We start from the raw sequence: 24337 nt of genomic DNA on the forward strand, positions 1-24337 counted from the left end.
AGGAGTAAAAATTCTAAGGTGTCTGGACAGAGCAAGATGCACAGACATGCTCTGATTCTTACCACATAGAGCTCTCTTGTATAAACACTAACAAGGTAAACATTAAGAGGAAGGAAGGAGACCAAATCATTGAGGAGAAAATAACCATATCACAACTTTCAAAAGGAATCAGGCAAAAAAAATTTACCCTAAAGTTTCTTTTTGCCCACAGATTTCCTGCTAGTTTCATGTCTGCTTCAGAATATCAAAACTCTGACAAAACTGGTGTTTGCCTAGAGACTTTTTGTTTAAAAGCAACTGTCTTTTGTCTATATCTGGTATTCTACCTGCCTTTTATTTTTATTTTCTTAAAAAGAAAAGTGAGGCTCCAGTTAAAATAGAAGACTTGGACCTGATCCAGACATATTTCACTCATTTACATGCTGAATTTGGAGGTAACCAGTTCGAGCATAACCCACACAGCAATAACCATTCCTCTCCCTTACTCTCAAATACCACATCCATAGGAGACCTAAATTTCTGAGAAACAGAGGAAACCTAATAGTCCCACTACAAAAGTATATTTGCCTCCACCCGTATTTAATGAGCTCTTGAAAACAAGTGCTAGAGAAAGACCTGCCTCTAAATTTGTAACCCAACCACAGTGCTAACCATGACATAATTTTAACCACAGTGCACTCTCCCATTTATTTGCATCCTTGACAGTAGCTCTGAGTACATGAGTTATTTTTATTTTAACCCTTTTCTCCCTGTAGGTGAGGAACAGCCAGCCAAAATCCACACAGCATAAGTGATAAAAGTGTAAGACATTAGGACCATATTCAGCTTACCCACTGTGGAAACAGTAGATCCAGCTTCATCTAACACATCCACAGGTTCTGCCAGCTGCAATTGGATTTTAGGAACTACTGTCAGGATGGCCAGGACATCCAAAGCATATCGTACTGTGTCATTCCTAGAAGACAGCAACAGAAGAACTTCTTAGAATTGCATGTACAGAGTTGTTTCAATAACATAAAAGAGTATTCAATTTACTCCAAGAAATGGAAGTAAATCCATTTCCATCCACATCTGCTGCATTTGATGGTGCCTTTTGATTTTAGCATGAAAAGGGTTAGTCTCCATACAAGGCAGTGCTCACATGCACACCATTGCCTCCAGTCTGCCAACATCTATCCCAAATGGCTCACAGGCTCTTAAAAGCGCAATAACTTTGTATTTATGAAAATAAGAATGTTAGGACTTACTATTGAAATCATTCTAAACTAAGCTTCTAAATCTAATCTAACTCTACATCTTAGCAGGGAAACACTGTCCCAAATACTCTGTCATTAACAGAGTATTACTAGCTAACTAGGAAGGAAGTTTTTCTGAAGTCAAGGGAAACTGTTTAGCAGCAAACCAGACAACTCTGAGACTCAAAAAGACACCAACTTAGGCTCCAGTCTAAGAAAGACAGGTGTGTGGAACATGAAAAGGGATGTTCAGCAAGATGTGAGAGAGCAGAAAAACGCAAAAAAGAAGAGATCTGTATAACTTGTGTGGAAAGGTAGGAGTTAACCCAGGTAGCAATTAGCAAACAGCTGCAGAAGGAAAGAAACAGGAGAACACAAACTACCCAGGAGAGTGCAACCTGAGAGTGCGAGGGAGGCAGGGAACTGCAGAAGCAAAACAGATTTCAAAGGCTTTCAATTTAAGCTGGGCAAGAAGCTCCTGTAGGCAGCAGAAATAAGGAGGAGGGAGCCCTGGTCCACCTCATTCCAGGATTAAGATCTGTCTTGATTTCACCCTCTCCTTGGAACATTTTCTAGTCTTTCTCTTAACAAAAAGGTAAACAAATTTTGATACAGATAGAAAGAGGAACAGAACTGTGATGAGGCTTTTCTGAGAAATCAGTGTCATAGTTACCAAAAGCCTGAGACATTTTGGTTCTTCAGAAATTTCTTGACATCCCTCTCTCTACCTTAAAATTTTAGTCCTACTTTCCCCAGAGTTAGCTTTTATAAGCACTGTGTGGCCACAGCACAGACCCCAACAGCACTAACCAGTACATGCCTGTTTTAAACATGATCAAGGTAGAAAATCTGGAAATGTCATGTCCTACCCAAGAGCCACAAGTGCTGCACTCAAATAGAGCAAAGATAAAGGACAGCAAAGAGCTCACCTTGCATAGTATGTCTTCCAGTTGCAGGCAATGGAAATGAGCTGAAGCATGAGCTGGACACAAGACAACTTGAGAAAAACCTCTGCTGGCTCCCAGTAGAGCTGTGCTGGACCATACTCAATCAAGAACTCCATCATCTCCACAATCTGCTCGTGAGTATAGGAGCAGGCCTGCAGGGAAGGGACACCATTAGATCATAAGGGTTACAAACTTGCACATCAAGTCCCCCACTGCTGGGATTTAACTGAAAACTGCATCTATAAGATTAGACTATTACTGTGTCTTGCAGATTACGTATTTACTTTCTGGTTTATTCCCCAGTTATAAAAGAATACAGCAACTGTCACTATAATATACAATAATAAGCTTAAGGATAATATCCTTTAAGTTTCTTCACAGTCTTAGAATTCTAAGGCAAATTTAAGAAGAAAAGTTACATAAAATTAAAACGCTACTCTGCTTTTAAGCTACTAATCTAATAGTTACTACACTGTCATTCAATATTTATGCTAAAATATTAAAAAGGTTGCTAAAATACTCAATATTACAGTTTCTAAGTTTTGACTACAAAATATACTGAATAAAAAAATTCAAGCAAGTTTGCCTTTCAATATTTTTGATTACATGAGAAAGCAACAGCTTATATACAGTTTTTTAGATATTGAAAATAAGTGATTTTTGCAGAAGCAAAAACTCTTTTATTTTCTTACTTCAGTTCCTCCAGAAAATCATGATAAATTAAATCAGAAACCACAGGTGAATGTACTTTCTCAAAACCAGCAACCATAAAATCCAGTTTAAAAAAACCCCAACAAACAAACCCAAAACAAACCAACAAAACTAGCTTTGCAGGGAGAAATCAGAAAAAAAATCATGGCCAAGACTGGGTTATTATTTATCTGGATCTCACGGGTAATTTCTAAAACCTGTGGTGTCCAAAAATATTTCAGTTATCATTATCAAATTAAACTTATTTCTGAGTTTTTCAGCATTATGTATTTCTATATACATGCAGATTTTGTCCTTTCAGAGATTCACAGCATAGAAAATCCTATAAGTATAAAAAAACACAAGGGTTTGAGTTTTTGAGAGATGAAAAGGGAACTACAGCACATGAGCAGGAGCCTTAATCAAACTCAGACAAACTTCAAAGGTCCTCTGTATTTCCTATTACAGTGCCATTCCACACAACAGGAAAGAAGAACAAATAAAACAGTTGCGGCCTGCCCAGTAATTGCGCTGGCTTCCAAGGGTATCTACACATGTCAGCAGCTTAGATTCAACTGAGAAATGAACAACCACCTGAAAAACTTGTGATGTGACCCTCACCTTGTAGGGGGGCTGTGGATGGACCAGGATGCCACCCTCAGTGCGCTGCAGCGATTGCTTCACCTGCTCCAGTTTGATGGCAAGGTGAGCCTCGAAGTAGCGGCGCAGGGCCATGCAGGTGTGCTTCCCCGTCTGGCGACTGGCAAAGATCTCATCATCGCTCAGGAGGGCTCCTTGGTCCTCCAGGTTTAAGATCTCCAGAGTGCTTATCTTCAGAGAGAAGTTGAGTGTGGGGGAAAAAAGGGTTTCATCAGCCCAGTCTTCAGGAAAAAAGCATCTACAAGTCTCAGCTGCCCTTGTACCAAACCCCAACATGCTGCCTTTGCTGTACAGGACATAGAAGCACACTGAGAGCTGACAAAGGCTTTCTGAAAAGAAAAGGGTCTCTGCATGGGTAAACAGCCTGAATTGAACCATGCCCTCTCCTTCACTATCTATGGAGAGACAGAAATCACAGAATCACAGAACCACAGAATGAACTGGGCTGGAAAAGACCTTTGAGATCATCAAGTCCAACCTAACACCTAACACCTCCTCATCAACTAAACCATGGCACTGAGTGCCACATCCAGTCTTCTTTTAAAGATGTTCAGGGACGGTGACTCCACAACCTCCCTGGGCAGACGATTCCAGTGCCCAACCACTCTCAATGAATTTTTTTCTCACATCCAACCTGAACATGCCCTGGCACAGCTTAAGACTGTGTCCTCTCGTTCTGTCACTCATTGCCTGGGAGATGAGACTGACTCCCACATAACTACAACCACCTTTCACAAGTAGTTGTAGAGAGTGATAAGGTCACCCCTGAACCTCCTTTTTTCTAGGCTAAAGAAGTCATATCAGTGTAGGTCTGGAGGCAGTGTTGTGCTGAATGCTATTAGGCATAATATAGCAACACACAGTCCTCCTGCACCCTGCAGCACTGATGTCCCTGAGTTAGACATGGCCCAAGCTGCAGGAGTGCACAGCAACACCCTGCAGACATTGCAGCTTTTCTACATGAACAGTCTTGAACTCGTGCCCAGAAGGTACCATGGTTCCTGCAGCACATACACAGCCATTTCTCTCCTGGAACAAGACTGTATTATTTATCCATGTCCAACAGGGTGCATGTCTATGTGGGGGGATAAGAAACAGCTGGACTACCACTAAGGCACCACTGTTTGAACAAGTATTGCTTAACCCAGGAGCTGCACCAAAAAAGTTCCCAAAGGGTAGAAAGTCTCTAGACAATAATCATAATAACAAAAATAAAAATAATAAAGATAAAAGGATGCATGTGAGCATTGCTTAGAAAACTCAACCCACCTCTCCATCTCTTGGCAAACTGAGGGAGAAAAACCCCAAACAAAACCAATCAAAAGAAGAAAACTCTCCACAGTTGCACTTACAGGGTGCAAAACCTGCCATTAAACCCCTGTTCCCCACTTAAAGGCACAGCCCTTACCAGGTTAACCAGCCGCCGCAGCCCATCGTGCCTGTCAAAGAGCTCCAGGACAGCACGGAAGGAGAAGCAAATGGAGAAGAACATGGTGGCATGGCAGCAGCCAGAGGCGTGGGAGCACTCCATCAGCCACAAGGTGTAGTTCACCACATCTGAAAGCACATTATGGGGGTGCATGCACACCTAGAAAGCAAAAGGACATTCTTGAGGAGGACTTCAAACAGATTGCTTAAGAGATTTGGTCTAAGGCGAATGAAGACTCTTTGAGAAGCAGAGGACAACTATCAGTTATTCCCACCTTGACTTGGGACATCTGAGATATGAAATAAAAAGTCCCATTTCCAGACCAGTAAAAAAAAGCTGCTGTTACACTAAAAAAAAGTACGATTTGGCAATGTAGGACTAGAAATTGGCCCATTCCCAGAGCAAAGCACAATGAATACAGCAGCCTTATTGTAGTATAATTCCAGAGTGCTTCTCCATACCACTTCCACATATCCAAGGAATGTTTCCCTAGAGGCAGACAAGTTTCCACTGAAGAAACACAAATTCTGCTTAGCGTAACCCAGTACCATATGGCATGTTGAGGTACTAGCAAACTCCGGCAGCACTGATGCCTAGGGGAATTCCAAGGATTATCAAATGCGAGTCTAAAGCCTGAATTTTCTCTGGAAACAGACACCTGAGCTGGTCTTTTCCTGTTCTCAGACCATGCCTCTGAGATGTGCAGAAGGCATGCTCAGAACTGCACTTTTGCATTTGCCTGTTCACTTCTACCAAGGAGGAACTGGGAACCCTCTGTCAGGATCAGTGACAAGATGAACTGAAGTGCTGGCACCAGCTGCTGTGTGCCAAGTTAGCAGAGTTTTCCAGTTCTTCTCTGCTGGTGTTGGATGTACTCAAAGAATACAGTGCTACCAGCTTCAGATCTGAGGTCTGGCATGGACTACTTGAACATACTGGGGATAACATCTGGCAGAACACCTGGAACTATGCATGGAGGAAAACAATCCCAGGTGTAGTAGCCTATTGGGACAGATAGGAAAATAAATAAAAATGAAAATTAAGGAGGTTATGGTTGGGATTTTTTGAGGGAAAGAGGGAAGAACAGAATGAAAAGGGTGATTAAAGTATTGGGACAATGCTGACAGGATCTTCAGTTAATTCCCTAGGAACTGAAATTCACACCCTTGAAACAAAATACTGTTAATCACACACACCTTGAAACAATACACTATTATTCATTCTAATGCTTCTACATATATCAATCATCCACGTGAATTTGCTTTTAAGCTTAGGGGATGTTTATTCACTGTTTGAACACAGGCATAAACACTGAGAAATTATGGGAATCACTGCAGTTACAGTACAAGAACAACTCTTACCCTCTCCATAGCATCTTGATTGTACGACAAGTAATACAAACACATGGACACTCCTGTTGCTGCCATGGAAGGACGAGGAATCTCCAGTAATTTCTGCACTCCTCCATGAGCAACAAACTCCGTAGCAAACTTGTTGTGCAGCAGCAACGATGCCAAATGCTAAGGAATCATAAAAGCAGATTATGCTAGGATTCTTCAAACCGTTGTCAATACCATCCCCATCCTATAGAAAAACAGACTTGTTTTTCTGCCTTTGTTTAGGGCAGAAAAAGTAACTGCTCTGTGCACCTTACTTCCCTCCTCCCATTACATTTAATCCAGAATGTAGTATTTATCCCAATAACAAAACCAAGAGGCACTACCACTTTTTTTTGAACACCTTGCAAAAGAAATACAAGAAAAGCAGAGCAACTCAGAAATTATCCAAAAGGCCTTTAAGGTCTTTCTATTGTCTTCAAGTTCACTTTCTATTATCACTACTATTAAAATTTCCATTCATACTTTGATTATGAAATATCACTGACACAAGGAATTTTACAAAATGATCTGTAAAGGCAATTAAAGGGAAACTTGCATCTGCACTGAAGTGTACTGCACACTGCTTTTCTGTATTACCTACACCTTAAGAGGAAACAGTAAAACCACTGTAAACCCCACTCTAATCCCAACTGAAGCAACCTGCAGCTACTGCAGGAACACTGCTCCTTCAAAATAAATTCTCAGACAAATGACAAAGATACAGAGAGAAAGACTCTGGAGGGTAAGAGGCAGAGAAGCTATTGAGAAAGAGGGAAACAATGCACAGAAAAGTTTAACTTGTGCTGATGCACTGCAGGTTTGGCTTGAATAAGGGTATTTTGTGTGGCTTTTTTACCTTGGGGAGGTACCCTTAAAGATTACTCACACAAAATTAGAATTTCAACCACTGAGCTCAGAGATGTCATGCTGGGGCTTCTGGGAGCAAGATGCTTATGCTCCTTACCCCTCACAAGTGTCCTTTGAGATGGCAGGCAGTGGAATAATTCAGGAATGCCATCTAAGGGCAGCAAGAACACCATCATTTGACAGAAAAAGGAACTTCTATCAACTTCAAACAGGTAGATGAAAGGTGAATTTAATGGCCTTTCCTGCCCAATTAAGATCTTTTTATACCCTCCTTTCATTCCTGTTTTTTTTCATTTTAAGTGCTTGACACTTGGAAAAACCAGAATTGCAATGCATTCAAGTTGAGTGGAAGCCACTTCCAATCCCAGGGAATGCTGCAAGACACCAGCCTAAAGAATAAGAGCATTTGCCTTTGACACGTAGCAAGCATATTTTCTGTGTTTATACAATGTTTATGGTATATTTTATGTGTTATGAAAGTAATTTACCTTAAGGGCTTCAAAAGTGAGCAGCACATCATTGGTTCGCTTCAAGTCAATGTAGTACATCATCAACTCCCTTGAACCAAGTTGCATAAAGATGGGTAGCAGCTGAGAAAAATAAAAACGGGACACTAGCTGAATGTTCCACGAGAATGACAAAGTTTCTTTTGGTTTATACTCTCTCAGACCCCCAGTTTTCCCCTATTAGCAGATACCTGTTATGAGAGGTCAGAGGTAACCAGCTCCATCCATAGGAAGCAATAAAGGTTAACAGACCTCTTGTATTAGATCTGCTGACTGCAGCAAGGCGCATGGCAGCTGCCACACGGAAATCCTAAGACTCTCCTCCAAGTGCGGCTATGGAAGTCCACACAGATACCACCCTGGAGAGAGGCTCCACCTTCCATCTGTGCAAAGACAGCTACCCAACAACTGAACAGAAAAAAGAGGAGAGCAGGGCAACAAACTAAAACCCTTTGCATCATTCTTTGTAACACCTTTATGCTAGTAATCCCTATTTTTATAGCCTATTATTGCTGGCATATGAAGCAATCCAGTCTGCATGTGGGGTGTTAGGGGGTAATGGTTTCCCTGGCTCTCACAGAAACAAGGCACACGTGCACACACGTAACATCTACCACAAAGCAAAACTGCGTTGCTTTGTTCTGTTACAAATTAAGATAAACCACAAAAAAATTAGAAATAATAATTAAAAAAAATTTTAAAAACCCACCACACTTTGGTAAATCACAGCCACATTATTTTGTTCATTTAAGTAAATCAGTTTTCAAAAGCATCTGCATAACAGCCCTGCCACTTCTCCTCAGAACTACTACAGAGGTTATACAAACCACATAATTTAGAATTTCAAGTTAATTATTTCCTCAGATTTTTACTTGCAGGAAACAGGAAAAATGTCTGCATTTCAATCAAAGCTTCATGGAAGCACCAAATTTAGCAGGAACACAGGACAAAATCCCCAGAGCCATGCTTCAACTACCAGATCACACATCTACTAGGTTCAAGTTTGAGTATTACCCACCAAGTAATATTCAAACTAATGACTTCATCATTTAGAAGTCATCAACAACTCAGGAAAAGTTACCAATCTTAATCATGACAGGAAATATCAGAGAGTGATATAACAGTTCTGCCAATTTCCCCCCACAATTCTACTCATCTTTGTACAGAGAATTAGAGCACAGAGTGCTTCCTCCCACCTTTATATGCTCACCTCTTGGTACTCCCCCAAGGGAGTCAGGTACTGAAGAATCAGCCTCTGCTCTATGGCAGGAGTCAAGGGGTAAAGTGTGTAATTAGAGCCAATCACCCACAGGGACATTTCTGACCAGCTGCTGTTGGACAGTTCAACAAACACCCGCTCTGGTTCCGAGGTGGAGAAGCCCAGCTTTTGCTTGGCCTTCCGGAAGCCATCTCTTTCGTGCTGTTTCCCTGATTTGCTTTTCCTCAATCCCCCATCATCTAGCTTTGCAGCAGAGTTTACTCTGCTACTGGTCTTATGACTTGAATCGAGCTGAAAGGAGATCTCCATATCACCAGAAACTTCTTCTTGCTCTCCATCTACTGTCATCTCCCCGTAATCCATATCCACAGCCTCTTCATCCAGGGGCAGCAGAGGATCTGATGGCACTTTCCGAGGACTGGGGCGCTTGCTTTCCTGTTTTGTGGTCATTTCTGTGACCTGCAACTCTCGTAGCCGACGGAGCACCAGAGCCACCTGTTTCAGAAAAGCAGCACTCATGAGAACACACGCCTTGCTCTGATCATCCAACTCACCTCAGCCATATTTTTTTCTTATCATCATATAACCTTTCCACAGTATAAAGTGCTGAGTGTGCTGCGGTGTATATTTGCCCAGAGAAATAACAACTTCAAAGTGAGTGAGAGAACTCAAATCTATTTTGCTACAGCTACTTTCATTCTAAAATATCAGCACCATGTCTTCCGTGTGAGAGCGAAGTGGCTGGAAAGCCATTAGGAGCAGATGAGCTATACTGGTGCTAACAGAACCACACACCAGCTTGCATCATCCTTCCACCATCTCTGCCCAGCCTGAAATAAGGCAACATTCCCTTTGGAAGCAGCAGTTTTGGTAAATTGCAGTCCCACAATACCAAAGGTCAAGCTGTTACTTTTAATGCTTAGAAGAGAAGTCATCAAAATTTCAGCATAGCTGTCTCCATGTTGACTTACCTTTCATTTTAAAACCTGTCTGGTGGGCAAACCACAATGTGCAATAGCCACAGATGTAGAGCCTCTGAAATTTTTTCTTTAAGGAAAGTATAAATATGATCCTCATTAAAAAATAAAGTATTTGACTTCTTAGGTTTCCATTGGCATTTTGAATACAACTTGATGTTAACAGAAAAACCGGGGTGCATGCTCCAACTCAGTCAGGAAAGGATGGAAACCATGACTCCTACAGATAGTACTACAACCACTGTAAGAGTCATACATTAACCCATGAATGTGAGCTCCCCATAAATAAAAATTATAAAGAGGTAACTGTACTCCACAAAGGGAAAGTGATTGAGATCATTACCAATTGTGAGTTCTCATCCCTGTAATTTGCAGCAATGTCCTGGTTTTCCATAGCTCCTCCCAGCAGTCCTGTTGCATATGTCCTTAGTGGCTGATCAGCCTCTCGTGCCCACTTAAAGAGATTTTCAACTATGCCTTCCTAGAAAGCACAAAACAAGAAACCAGATCTAACAGTTACACTTCATCTTTAACTTCTCAGTCCCAGAGAAAGCACCTTTGGGAAGAATGCTCTCTTATCTCTAGTAATGACCAGACTGGGGAAGGAAGGAGAGAGAGGCAAGAGAGGGAGGCTAAAACTTTAAGCTGCATGAAACTATGCCCAGCCATCAGAAATTTGGATTTGCACACCTGCAAAAAGTGGCCAGTCAAGGTATTTCCTAGGAAGCAGCAAAACACTACAGGTATGACTTAGTCCAAACAAACAAGCCCAAATTTCCAGTCAGCTTCACTAATAAGTGTCACCAGCAATTTAGCAAATTTCAAAGAAGCTGTGTTGAACTTACATCAAATAAAACAAAATTTAGCTAAATTTAAAACAGACAATTAAAAAGACAGTCGTTTAGAATGAAAGATGAATTTGTTTCCTCTAAATTGCCACTGGATTTGGAAACATCAACAACAATGCATCATTACAACAACATATAGAAATCTTGGACATAATTTGAATTATAAGTACAATATAATAAAAGATAAGTGAAAAGTAATGATGAAGAGGCACATTTTAATGGGAACTCTCAGCTTACAGATTTTTAGAGTTGCCTGGCATATATTTAAAGACAACTGCATTATTATTTCAGCGCTCTTATGTAACAAATAATAAAAATACTGAGTGGAGAGCTGTGAACTCCCTCGGTCGCTAGAGGGCCTCACTGTAACGAGAACAGCAAAAAGCCTCCTATGCTCAGGAGCTGCAAGTGCTGGAACAGAGCCCTGGATACGCGCAAGTCAAGAGGAAAAAAAGTCCCTACGTGCAAAGCTTAATTTCATTTCGGTTTACAGAGAGCTTTGGTCTCTGGAAATAGCTATATTCTCTTCAAATGGTGAGCTAGCATTTTGGTTTAAAATTGGTTTTTGATCAAGGCTTCCCAGCCTCAGCTTTTGGACAGATCACACAGACCTCAAATTAAATTAAATCTTTCACAAAGGGAGCACATTATTCTTTTATCATGCTTTAGAACTTATATGCATATTTCCAGTAGCAGAGAAATTAATTTAGACCTTTAATATAAAGCACTATCTCACTTCCAAACTTCAGAAAAACATTAACTCTTACAGATGAGGAAACTGTGGCTTGAATGAAATTCACTTTCTCACTTTCCACTCTGTGTGCATTCCTTCAGAACAACTAATTTGTCAACATGCTGAAGTCTGACTCAGCTGTCTATCACAGTTCCAGATAATCCCCACAAAGCTTGTGGATTTTAGACTGCTTAGTTAAAGTATGACTTGCTTATCACTTAGCTCTAGGAAAGCTTTGGCTCTGCTGGAGCTGGGGACTGCTGGGCAAGTCCTCCATGTTCTATACAGCTTGCTCCATTCACAGGCCTATAAAGTAACAACTCAAATTGTAACAATTCCCAAAACATTACATTAAGTTCCAGCTCCTCTGTTTGAATCAGTCACATCACACTTTAAAAACCAATACCCAAGACTTATTAATTGAACAAGCCAAGAGCAAACTCCCCAAACCATTAGGAAGACTGAACAGATTGGCCCTCAGACATAGAATTTCACTATAGCTTTTTACTGGTTTCTCCTTTGGGAAATCTTTTTGGGGTACAAAATAAAGCAAGCTTAAAACCCAAGCTTTATTACAGGTTGATACCTTTTCCTGAAAGACAACAGCTGTTTCCAGTCCTGGCATGATGTCCAGCAGAAGTCTGCAGGCAGCAGTGTTTAGTGGAGGTTCTCTGCTTGTCATCACATAAGCATTCACTAGCTGGAGAAGATCAGGAACAGCACCGGTTTGAAATTCAACTCTGACCAAACCCAGAGCAGTGAAAGCCTTACAGCTCCCATAGCAGCAAAATCAATAAAGAAAGGAATGCCAGTCTAAGCCCTGGATCTCAACATGACCAGCCTTTAGCTTGCTCCCTCAGCGCCTTAGAAGTTGAAATTCCTTCTCAGAGAAGCTGAGAGCCTCCGATCTGCTGTTCACTGACTAAATTTCTATCTCGAACTGATTTGTAAAGACAAGTGCCTTGAAAAACTGTAACTAACAGTGCAAACATGAAAAGTTAACTAAGAAAATTAACATAAGAAACTGCACATTTTTATTTGCACCTGTATTTGCTTATCACTTGCAGTTTAAGACAGAGAGAGACATGCAAACAATCTGTCAGAATCCTTCCAGTGACATATACTGATACAGGTGCTTGCAGGGATAACAAAATGCTGGCTATTAAGTCATATTAGAGGTTAGCAATGCAAGTGGAAAGGCAGACTCTTGCCTCCTGATTCTCTGTCTGAGTCTTCTAGAGCTGACATGCTCTTCTGCTCCTGCGGGCAGCCCAGCAGTTCCAAGCACTTAGAAACAAGGCACTGGAATTAGTGAGATTCATTTCCATTATAGAAAGAAATTATGGTTTTGGATTTGCCTTAGAGAAGCTCCATTTCCTTTAAAGAGACTGATAAACCTTGAAAACAACTAATTCAGTTGTTGCTACACACATTCCAATAGCTCATGAACTCCCCTTTCCTTGAATCACTTTAACAGTGGCAAATGAATTGCTCTTAAACCCGCCTTAAAAACCAGTATTATGGGAAAGAGAATTCCAACACCACTAAAATAAATACTAAACAAGTACCAAGGTAAAGCAGCACAGAGGAAACAAAAGCAATAAAGTGGTGTGAGGAATTGGGAGAGAAAGTTCTCAGAGCAAACTTACCGCATTCATGAAATCATCATTCTTGAAGAGTATCCTCAGTAAGTGACCAAGCATGCACTCCGGGTCTGCCCGACCTGTGGGACAAACAGGAAAACACTTATCTTCCTACCTCAAGATGCCAACATCAATATTGAACTGCTACCTTCAAACCAACTGTGGGATGCTCTAGTGTCAGCACTACAGAGCACAGTTTCCCAGTGCAAAAGCAGTGTCAGACCTCAAACAGCAGTTCAGGCTAAAACCTGTATTCTTTTGAATATGTGCTGCCAGGTAAGCACTGGGACACAGCTGGTGCTGCCAAAACCCCTCGGGACACCTTACCTGGATGTCGGTCATCAAACGGGTCTGGGTCCCCTTTGCGGTACTCTTCAGTCTCCTTCTCAATCAGCTCAGACATTCTGCAGCAGGAACAACACAAAGTGAGCAGAATCCACACTCCTGGAGCACAGCTCCTCACATTCACAGATCTGTCAGAGCACTCCAGCCCATCAGATTTCACCCGGTGTTCAGTGCCACCAGAGGATTTCTGACTGTCCACAACAGGGGGGAGAGAAAACACTGGCCTCTACTATCTCTTCTCATTTTTAGCTCCAAAACACACTGAACCTATACCAACACCCCAGAGATGCACAAACATGACTCTGAAGGGCCAGCACCTTTTATTTACTCATGTTAAAATCCTTGTGGTGTTCTACAACACACAGTGTAGAGAACTAGAGTAAATAAAGGGCTTGAGCAGTACTTCTCACCACCACAGTGTCTTTCTTTTGCATCAGAGCAAGTCCTGAACAGGTGACTTAGTCCTCCTCCCTATTCAGTCTGTGCAGGGGCAGCTGTTCAAATTGTCTGCACAGTTTTTTGTTATTCTGCACATTAAATTTCAATTCTGTTATAGAATTAAATATAAATTATTAATAAATATTAAATATTTTTATTAAGTGCTGTGTAACCTCTATTCCGTTATCAGCTTTTTACCATGCGTCAACTACCAGCAGGGATAAGACAAGGAGAAACTCAGCCAGCTCCCTGTTCACAGACCTTCAAAATACATTAAATATCCCTCTTTATCAGAACAACAAAATTGAGTTGTTTTGGAGGTATGCTTTCCCCTAAACTGAGAAGCAGCCTCAGCAGATGTAAGAAATCCTATGCTCTAATTTGTTTAGAATGAGCAGTAAGAGAATTAATTATTATTTTTATTTACACAAAATCAAGAAGAAGAAAATTATCTCATGGTCAAGCAATGACTAAATTCCATAGTCATTCACTGCTCTTCTCCATGCAGTGTTACAGCAGAAATATATGCAACCTGACGTGAAATAAAGAGCACTCAATTAAATTGAAAAAGCATTAGGAAATTAACTCTCATTTCCTTGGTATAAAACATGATATCTTCCCCATCTATGTGCACCACAGCATTTTAAAACAAGGCCTGAATACCTCAGAGTAGTTATGTAGGCAGAGTTTATCATAGGAGTGGGAAAACTGCTGGAAGGCTGCAGCAATCCCTGGAAAAATATTCGTCTTTCACAAAGAATTTCACTTACAGAACACTGCTGACTTCTACTCCATTCCAGTTACTTTCCAGAAAATATCCAGTGTTCCCAGGCATGACTAGAAGCAAAAATTATCTTAGTCCTGCCTCTGTGAGCTACACTGACTTGCCAGTGTGACAGAGGATGACTCCTCCTAGAGATTCTAGGAACAGCAAATTGGCTCACTGGGAATGAGCAGAGAACTTCCTTGCTTGCCTTTGATCTGACAATTATCTTTCAACAAACTGTTGATCCTGTGGAGTTCCGATATTTACTTTTATAAGCCTGATTGTGAAGGGATGCAAATTGTGTCCCTTGTTAATAATAGGTGGCACAGCTTGGGCTCTCAAGAAATTCTGGCAAAAGCAAGTTACTTGAATACTCTACTGCCAGCTCCTCATTTTTTTTTCCTTGAGAACTAATAGCTTGAGGGATGTCTGCTGACAGAAAACTCAGACAAATGGGGAGCTGGGAAGCAGCACTCTTGCCTTGTCAGGTCTTTTGAGGTGATAATTAGCATTTTGGTGATATGCCAGAAAGGACAGACAAGCAGCATGGGAAGTGAGCACAACACTCTGCCTAGAGCATCCTGTCTGGGTAGGCAGCCAAACAGTGACCCAGTGCTTTCAGGGACAACAACATTATCACAGGCTCAATGAAAGACAAACATGAATCACTAATTATAGAGGTTTTTGAGACAATTACTCACAACTGTTTTGACCAAAATAAAAATAAATATTTTTTTAAAAAGCATTGCCTCTTTGAAATTGATTTTCAAAAAAAAAAAAAGCAAGCTTGCTTACAATACTCTTCTTTTAATTAACACATACAAAGGTGTTTTGTGACTTGACTTGGATAAACACATCTAGATCAACAGCTTTGTCAATTCTCAATTGAGGCAACTGAGTGTCAAATAACTACCAAAGCTCATTCCCTCCTAACATTGGCACCTGGTACACAGGGCTGTAACAAAACACAATTCACAAAACCACAGAACTTTTATTCTGGTTTCAAGATGTCCTTCATTCACTTGGCATTATACTGGTTCTGCAGCCACTTCCAAGTCTGCAGACAAGATGCAGGATTTACCTCTAACTAATTTTTCTTCTCTTTACAACTGTCTTTGGAAAGTTAGTCAGATCCTCATTTTCACTTGCCACAAGTGGGAGTGGGGAAGGAAGGGACAGGGGATACAGAAAAGTATGGCAACTTTGAAGGCTCCCAGTGATATAGACAACACAACAAAGCCATCCTAATCCTGCTTTGTGTAATCACCTGGCATTAATGACCAACTTGAACCTTTACAGCAGACTGCAACAGCATAAGGTGCTCCAGGATCCCATACTACAATATGGTTGGTTTGTGGAGATGAAGTTACAGTGTTAAACTGCTTATTTATTCCCTTGATTAAAGAGGCTCCTGGGATGCAATAAATTACCTGAGTCCCAGGATTTGCCTGATTAGCTGAACATGACTTGCATCCAGTCTATGAAGTAACACTACTGCAGGATCATTTCAATTTACAGTATTTTTGAAAACTGTGTATACTAAATATCTGTTGTTTGCTGACAGGCTTTCCAAGCAATTTCACACCTCTAATACTCAAGTGTTTGTAAATCCAGAAAACCAGCTTTTTGGAAGTGACAACTCAGCTGTGGTCTGTAACTGGTGCTATTACTGTTGCTGTCCTTGCCCTGTTACTGCACTCTCCCCTGTGCTGCCTCAGCATCACATTCAACAGACCCCCATCCATCCACACAGGGAAGTTTTCTTCAATTTAGCTCATGGGGAGGAAGAAAGTAGAGAAATACCACTCACCAGCAAGTATGACCACAGCAGCCTCTGCCCTAAGACCAAAACAATATGCAAGGGCACTGCTCTGCCTCAGGACATTGCCAATGCTAGCAGGCTCCAGTTGGTGAGGATTCCTCATGAGCATCTCTACCAGCAAACTCTAAATACCTGAACAGCTAAAACTCTCTTCTACAGAAATATGGCTCTCATTGATAACTGAAGCACTGTAAATCTAATTTCTGATTTTAACTTCTGCCCAAAGCCAATAGATCCCCTTGCTACCTTAAATAAATCTGTACTATCTCCACTAAAGTAAGAATATCCAAGCCTCCACCACTCATAACCACTCTGCTGCACAGAAACCTTGAGAATCAGCAGTTATCAGACTTGTCTGAGCATACATGATGTAGGGAACGCCAGGAGCTGAGTGGGAGCAAGAAGTGCCAGACTGCTATGAGCACAAAAAAATACATGTTTCATTCAAATGCCTTTAAATTTCTTAGAATACAGTCAATTTCTGCTTATGCCTACAAGAAAAAGCCTTGAAATAGCACGTTTCCTTCAGACAATACACAAAGATATACCAAAACCTGTCTCATGATTTTCAAGAGATCCACCGATCTTCAAGCATTTAGGGTTGGCTTTCTGTTGCTCATCTCCCTTCTTCCGTGCTGCTATTTTTCAAATGCAGTAAGAACAGCAAAACAGTTGTGCCCAGCAGGTGAGGCACAGCACAGACCTGAGCAAAGAAGCTCCACCTGATTGCTGTTACTTCCACCCAGTGCCCACTCCAGCTCTGTGCACTGACTTGTCTGACCCAACAAGGCAGGGAGACACCTGGACTGCTCCTGAACTGCAGAGCAGTTGAGTCCTGCACGGAAAAGGCAGGCCATGGATCTGCGGTAGACCTGTAAGGAATTGGGGGAATTTCTGCAAATCTCCCCTTAAAGCAGGAGTAATGTCAGTCTTCCTAAAGGAAGCCTGGCTTGGGAAACCACAAATGCAACTGATCATTCCAACCTTTCTTTCGTACTAAATACTGTCTTATGATTAATGGTGCTACCTAGAACGCCCCAAATACTGGTCCAGGGAATATTTTTCTCACAATACAATGCCAGTTCATCATCACACAGCTTAAACAACAAATGGTTTTAAAATTTGAATTTAAACTTCACTTTATAGAAGATATTCACTAATATCTTCTCAATATAGCTCCTCTTACTCATCCTACTCTCACCCTTTCAATTAATCTGATCGATGTCACTGCAGCCTCAAAGCCCTCACACCCTGCTTCCCATCTCGATGAATGTTTCAAAAGCTTCAAGTGAAGATACCAAAGTTATTTCAGGCGTTTAATGTTGCTCCTGACTTCTACTATTTCAGAAAATTAAATGAATGTTTTAGAGACAGTCTGTGTAAGACGTCTTTGTAATATAAATTTCTTACTATTTTTTTTATTTTAATACCACACTAACAGTTCCTTTTCTAGACCAAGAAAATGAATTACAGGTTATGAACACCTTAATAAAAAACATGGTAAAAGCTGCTGTCATGTAACTTCAGATATTCAGCTCTAGGTATTTGCTCAATAGATCTTACCTGGTGAGAATAGGGACCATGTCTTGCCCGCTGCCATGCTCCTTCTCCCACTGCTCAAGCAAAGTAGTGAGCTCAGCCTTGGAGTCCACATGCCCAGATCCTGAAGTCATGGCTTAGCCTAAGGCAGAAGTAATAACCAGAAAAAAATAAGGTATAAGAATAAACAAGAAATCCCACTCTTTTACTGTATTCATTGAAACAATCCAAATCAAATATTACAAGTCATTTGAAAGAGGCAAATACTCAGCAAAATGGAGTGAGAAGATAAAGTGACAGAACACTTTCAAAGGTGAAAGTTTCTTTCTGGTCCTTTGCCTGCAGACTAAAGAACACGTGCACCTCTGAACACAAGTCCTGACGGGTGCTCCCCAGCCCTGACCAGGCCGATTGGAATGCACAGCTCAACCACAGCTGAGCCTTTCCAAAGCTCTACCTCAGCTCCAGGAGCAGACCCGAGTTACCCTTTACGGTGATTTACCCAAGAACCAATCCAGCCAGGGCAGTAAGATTGTGATCAGTGTCATTATCCCAGTTTAATGCCCTGCAGACAGCGGTGGAAGTGCCAACAGACTCCACAGTGCTGAGGAGCAGAGGCAGCCCCGGGCACTGCGGGCAGAAGGAGCAGCCCCAGGACAGCCGTGGAGGAGGGAAAGAGCCAGGCACCGCCTGCTCAGAGTTTCCCAGAACAGCCAGTGGCAGAACAGGAGGAAGGAACGATGATCACAGGAGGGAGCACTGGAGCAATTACTTCAGCTTTATCAGCCTTTACTTGCATGACAGCAGCTGACAGAAGATTTATCTTCCCATCCTCAAAAGTGAGAAACTCCTACAGCACTGAGTGACTTGTTGAAGTACCATTTAATGAAGGGAACTAGCACTGTAGCTTCTCTTTAAGGTTTTAAATTTCCAGGTGTCAGCTTTTGTCGATCTGATAAAAACCTACTGGAAATATTAACAGCCTAAACTAGAACAAAATCTGTCTCAAGATACTGCTGTGCTCCTAGTTTCCAACCTGACAGACTGAGTGCTGTGAAGAGTTGTAACTTCTGGAGGAAGGAATACCCAAACTTCATTTATAATCGGACTTTGTATTTGTATGGGGAGACTACACAAAGCAAAACAGATTTCTTCACATCAAAAAACATACAAAGATTTTCAGCATTTCATTAGCCATAACATAGCTGATATCCATCCGTCATGAGATTAAATACCCATTTGTCATAACTGACCCAGAGAAAGAAGTTTTCAAACCAGTGTAAAATACAGAAGTATTTAAAACAGTGACATACACATCAATTCCTGAAATACATGTTCAGGAGTCAGTCAAATGACAGACTCTAAAGGCAGCCATAGCATAGATTACATATGCATTTACAGCCCAAGTTGTCTCTGAAAAACACCACCATTATTTAACTGTGTGCTGGACACCTCCAACTGGCTTAAAACTTTTCCTCATTCAGGGAATGGGTGAACAATCTTACAGTTCTACCTCTTGTCTCACAGGTGCTTCTGAATTTAACGTACTGTGACTGGTTAGTTAAACGGGAAACAGGAAGTTAAGAACACTGGCTGAAGATTAAACTGACAGAAACTGCACAAAACCCATCACCCAAAGACTACAAAAAGATAAACCTGTGACTACAAGAACACCATTTTGATAAGTACTATATGAAGTGGGCATATGCTAACAAAAAAAAATCTCTAAGCATGAAGAAAGATGATGTTTCCTAAATCACATGTAATTATGATTTTATCTAGGGCATTCATTATTCATTGATTCATTTCAGAACTACATCACAAAATTCAATGCAAATGCATAAATTGCTTAGGAAGAAAAACCACCTAGATGCAGGCAAAAACACAATGTAATTGTACACACACACACCACATTTGAAAATAAAAAACTACTCTAGGCTCATAAAGCTCCATTTGCTTTTTCATTAACTGAACACCACTTGCTAGCAGCACTTCAGAGCTTTTAAATAGCACAGAAAAACATCCAGACAAATCCACTCTGGGCCTCAGAAGACAAGTGCAGTAACAGAATCCACATTCAACCATTTCAGACACCCCCACCTTCATTCTGAATTCAAGGGATACAGAAAAAAGGGCCCTGTGACCTCAGAGCTTTTACAGGGCCTGTGCAGGCTCTCCTGCAATCTGGAGAACAGTTTACTTCCTCTAACAACCCTCAACTGTTCCTGCTGGACAATAGAAAAGGTCCAGCAATGCCTGCAACAGGTGAACAAAGTCACAGTCTTCCTGGAAGACCACAGGAACTGCTCACACTGCCCTCTGAGACACCTTGTGCTGTATCAAAATAGAGTGAAAAATCCCAACTATCCCTAAAACCTGGAGCACTGCCTCGGTAAAGCACATTATTGGTCTAAATAACTGGGGCTGACAGAGAGCTGTTTTCCTGAAATGAAGTTATAATACAAAAATGCAACCTTTTCTACTGGGACACAGCAGTGACAGTGAATGCCTGGCCAAGGCATCTCCTCTTTTCCACAGGCTCATCCCTCCCTATCTAGTCACATAATTATGATTCTTTTGTTTTAGATGTCACCACAAAAACTCCTACTGTGCTCATTTTTTTTTTCAAGAATTCCATCTTAAAATGAAGAGCTCTGCAGAGAAGACAAGAACATAAATGATATGAACTAACCTGTAACTGTCAGCAATACACCTGGCCTGATGGAAAGGAAACCTGGGAGAACAGCTCTGACTTCCACTATTTCCCTTGCTGAAAAAATGTCATCTTAAATTGCTCTCCAAGAACCAGCAGAACTGATCAGATTTAAATCTGAAGGGGGGTGGGGGCAATGGATGTAATATTTTTCTCTTAGTAAGTTTTGAAAATCATAGCCTACTACAAATTTCAGTTTCAGCATCTGATAAGCTAAGGAGTGGGAATTTTTTTCCCCAAACAGCACTATTCCCAAAATATATTTAGAATCAATATTAACAAAACACAGAACACTTACTCAAAGGGTTTGACTTTGAAAGACAAATATTTGCAGTCTACCACGGTGGCCAGTGGCACTGAAAGCCCACAGGTGCCTGTTTTAGCACAGCCTGGTTGGTGCACATGGCATTGCTTTAATATGAAACACTACCCGGGATTTTTGTGTTACAGCAAAGGCTTTATGGGCATTGCACTCTCCTGAGCTTAGCTGTACCAATTTGACATAAAAAGGAAACCCAAAGAGTATTGAGACACAGATTCCTCAAGTTACTCACATGTTTTTGAAACCTCAGACACTTTAGTGCTTTGAGTCACCTTAGTGAGACACCTCTGAATAGCGAGGAAATAAAATTCCAGCGATCTCCAAGCACAAACCTTGATTCACGCCTGGAACAGGTGGAGCAATTCAGCTCCACCCTTCTGTCCATCGGAGCCTCACTCTGACCACACCACTGCAGCTCATTCCCTTACTGTTGTTGTGTTCAGGGAAATGATTAGGAGATTCTGAACACACTGACTTCCCACTGATAAACATTTGAAAGCATGAAACCTCCTAGTGAATGTAAATACACTTGTAAAATCTGAAACCCAACAGTTTGGTTGTTTGGGAAATGAACACAAAAAGCCTAACTTAGCAATTTAAATGGAAAATGAATAAGCTGCATAATGAAACCAAATAATATACCTCAAGCAAAAATAACCTCCTGAAAACCACAATTTTAATCAGCTTTGTAGGAAGACTGCACATTTAAATGAACGTGCACATTAAATGGACAAAAAATACATGAAGATTTGTAATTCCACATGCATAGGGGCAACTCAAATTCTAATAACTGCACTTTGGGCCAGCTTAAATAGTCCAGTTTTACATTGCTCCCACACAAAATCATAAATCTGGCTGAGGACACAATGTAGAGGAGAAGACTAATGTAATAATGTAACACTAATGAGTTGCAATCTAGTTAATTGCCCAGCAAAGTTGAGCAGTACATCTGTAGGTTCTTTCATACTAATGTTTTAACACCAAAATAAGAAAAAATAAAAATTCTCCCTCTCATCACAAATATCCTTTAAAGAGGTGAGGCACCTGACAGCTATTCATCTAAACCTGTGAGCTTGAAATAACCACATTTCAAGCTCAAGTTAAAGTATCACAAACTGTCAACACTGAAGTTCACTTGAGGAAATAATACACCACCAAGTAAGAAAAGCCTCACAATCTCTGGAGCACAAAAACATGGTTTGCTGTCCTACACTGAAGGAAGTCTTTGTTTATTCAACTTCCCTATTGAACAGAGATACAAATTGACTGTTATACTGAACATATCCCGAATGTTACCTTTAAGAGTTTTAAAACTCTCTGGTTGTTTGTTTGGAGTATTTTAGGGTTTGTTTGTTTGGGGTTTTTTATTAGGGCGTTTTAAGGACAGGGAAAACCACAAGGTTATTCAGTTTCCTGAAATTTCTCCTTTTACAAAACAAACTTAGAATTACGTTCTGATCTGGCAGGACAAGACCCAAAAACAGGAACAAATTTCTGCTGTCGACAAAAAAAAAGAGAGGAAAAAAAAAAAAAAAAAAGCTCCGCTCTGTTTCAACATCAATGCCTCTTGCGCGGCTGGAAGAGGAAACAGGCGGGCAGCACCTCGCAGGGGCGGCCGGTGACAGCTCAGCTGTGTCCCGCAGTGCCCGGCTCGGCAGGACGCACGGGCGGCCCCAACGTTTAAAGGTCGGCGGAGACCAGAGGGGGGAGCGAACAGGCGGAGAGCTCCCGGCCGAGCGGGCCCAGCGCAGGAGGAAGAGGCAGGCGCAGGGGGCGGGCCGGGCGCGGGGGCTCGGGCCGGGCGGGGCGGCGCAGGCCCGGTCCCGCCGGGGGGGAACGGGACGGGCCGGGGGGGACAGGCCGGCCCGGGCCCCCCGCCCCGAGGGCGCCCCCTAGCGCGGGGGCGGACCCGCAGCCGACCCCGCGCCCCTGAGGCGCCCCCCCACACAACCCCGCGCCGCTGCCCCCCCTCACCCCGCGCCGCTGCCGCTGCCCGGCGCGGAGGCCGCGGCCGCCAACCAACCCGGCCCGGCAAAGGCTCCGGGCAAGCGGCGGCGGCGGCGCGTCCCGCCCGCCCCGACCCCCGTACCTGCGCGCTGCCCCGCGGTGCTGCCGCCGCTGTAGACAGCCCCGGCCCCTGCTGTCGGCCCCGCGCACCCCGCGGCGGCCGCGATCGCTGTGGAGGGCGCACACTTTTTTGCGTCACCGCGCTGCGTCACGGCGCGCGCGTCACGGCCGTGAGGGAGCCGGGCGGGGGCCCCGCTGCCAGCCGGCCTGCCGGGAAAGGAAGTTCGCGGGGCGCGCATGCGCTGCCCGGGAGATGCCGCCGCAGGGTGTGCTGGGAGCTGTAGTTCCCGGTGCGCGCCGCCATTGCCCAGTGCGGCGGCTGCGGGCGGAGGAGTTGGTGATCTGCCAGGCGTTCGTCAGGGAGAGGGGCGAGGTTGTTGGCTCCGCGGCACGGCACGACGCCGAGCAGCAGCTGTCGGCTGTGATACCCGTCTGTCCTCCCCGATAGCGGATAGTGTTGCTGGGCAGGCCGCTATCCGCCCTCCAGCCCCACGGCAGCACCGTCACCAGCTGCGGCTGCTCTTCCTTTCTCAAGGCTGAATGTTGTTCACCTGTTAGGTCACCTCCACCTGGACAGCGAAGTGTTACAGAGGGAGGGCAGCTTGCAGGAGAGCTCGGATGCCGGATGCCGATGCTCCAGAGTGATTCCTGCTCCAAACACAGGAAGGAACATCGTCCTGCTTCTTCGCACTTAAACGAGGGCTGATTTTGGCACAACAAAACCCCACGGCGGAACTGAACACCCACCTCCATTTCTGCTCTGGACCATAAGAAAGAAGGAAGAGGAGACTTGGGCTTTCCTGAGTATTCCAGGAAAATTCCCCTTCCGACGTCCCCACCCTTCCTACAGCTGCTCCGTAGAGCTCATATATTCCCTGGTCCTTCCCTCTGTCACTCCAAGAGAAGTTTTGCACCTGCATGCGATGAGAGAGAGTCTGTGTGCAAAGAAACCCTTCAGCAGTGTATAGCCCCATCCCTGTGTGCCTTCCACATGCAAAGCCGTCTGTTCCTCTGGGATTGTTTTTCTTTGTCTGTTAGTTCCACAGTGGGAATATCCCTGCTCTTGTGTGCTTTTACAGTGGTAATGAACTGTGTTATTCTCCACGGTCCCTTGCCCTGCTGTTATCAACTTAGCCATGGAGAAGATCCACGTGCTCTCAGTGAAGTTTTACCACTTCTGAGGGGAAGGAAG

General features: G+C 42.7%; 1 protein-coding gene across 2 annotated transcripts in view; it reads right to left on the reverse strand.

Moving 5' to 3' along the window:
- Positions 1-23309, reverse strand: part of DCAF1 (DDB1 and CUL4 associated factor 1) — a 47352-nt gene extending 24043 nt beyond the window's left edge. For both annotated transcript variants that reach the window (XM_066326910.1, XM_066326911.1), the window contains exons 1-13: positions 23168-23309; positions 18068-18185; positions 13461-13537; positions 13140-13213; positions 12077-12190; positions 10253-10390; positions 8924-9427; positions 7696-7797; positions 6323-6481; positions 4941-5120; positions 3494-3703; positions 2165-2334; positions 831-955 (exon numbers count right to left, since the gene is read on the reverse strand). In XM_066326910.1, the coding sequence (XP_066183007.1) occupies positions 831-955; positions 2165-2334; positions 3494-3703; positions 4941-5120; positions 6323-6481; positions 7696-7797; positions 8924-9427; positions 10253-10390; positions 12077-12190; positions 13140-13213; positions 13461-13537; positions 18068-18177 (1963 nt within the window). In that variant the 5' untranslated portion in view covers positions 18178-18185; positions 23168-23309. The remainder of the gene's footprint in view (positions 1-830; positions 956-2164; positions 2335-3493; positions 3704-4940; positions 5121-6322; positions 6482-7695; positions 7798-8923; positions 9428-10252; positions 10391-12076; positions 12191-13139; positions 13214-13460; positions 13538-18067; positions 18186-23167) is intronic.
- Between the last annotated feature and the right edge of the window lie 1028 nt (positions 23310-24337).

This window comes from Sylvia atricapilla, chromosome 11 (assembly GCF_009819655.1).
Source record: "Sylvia atricapilla isolate bSylAtr1 chromosome 11, bSylAtr1.pri, whole genome shotgun sequence".
NCBI classification, from domain to species: domain Eukaryota; kingdom Metazoa; phylum Chordata; class Aves; order Passeriformes; family Sylviidae; genus Sylvia; species Sylvia atricapilla.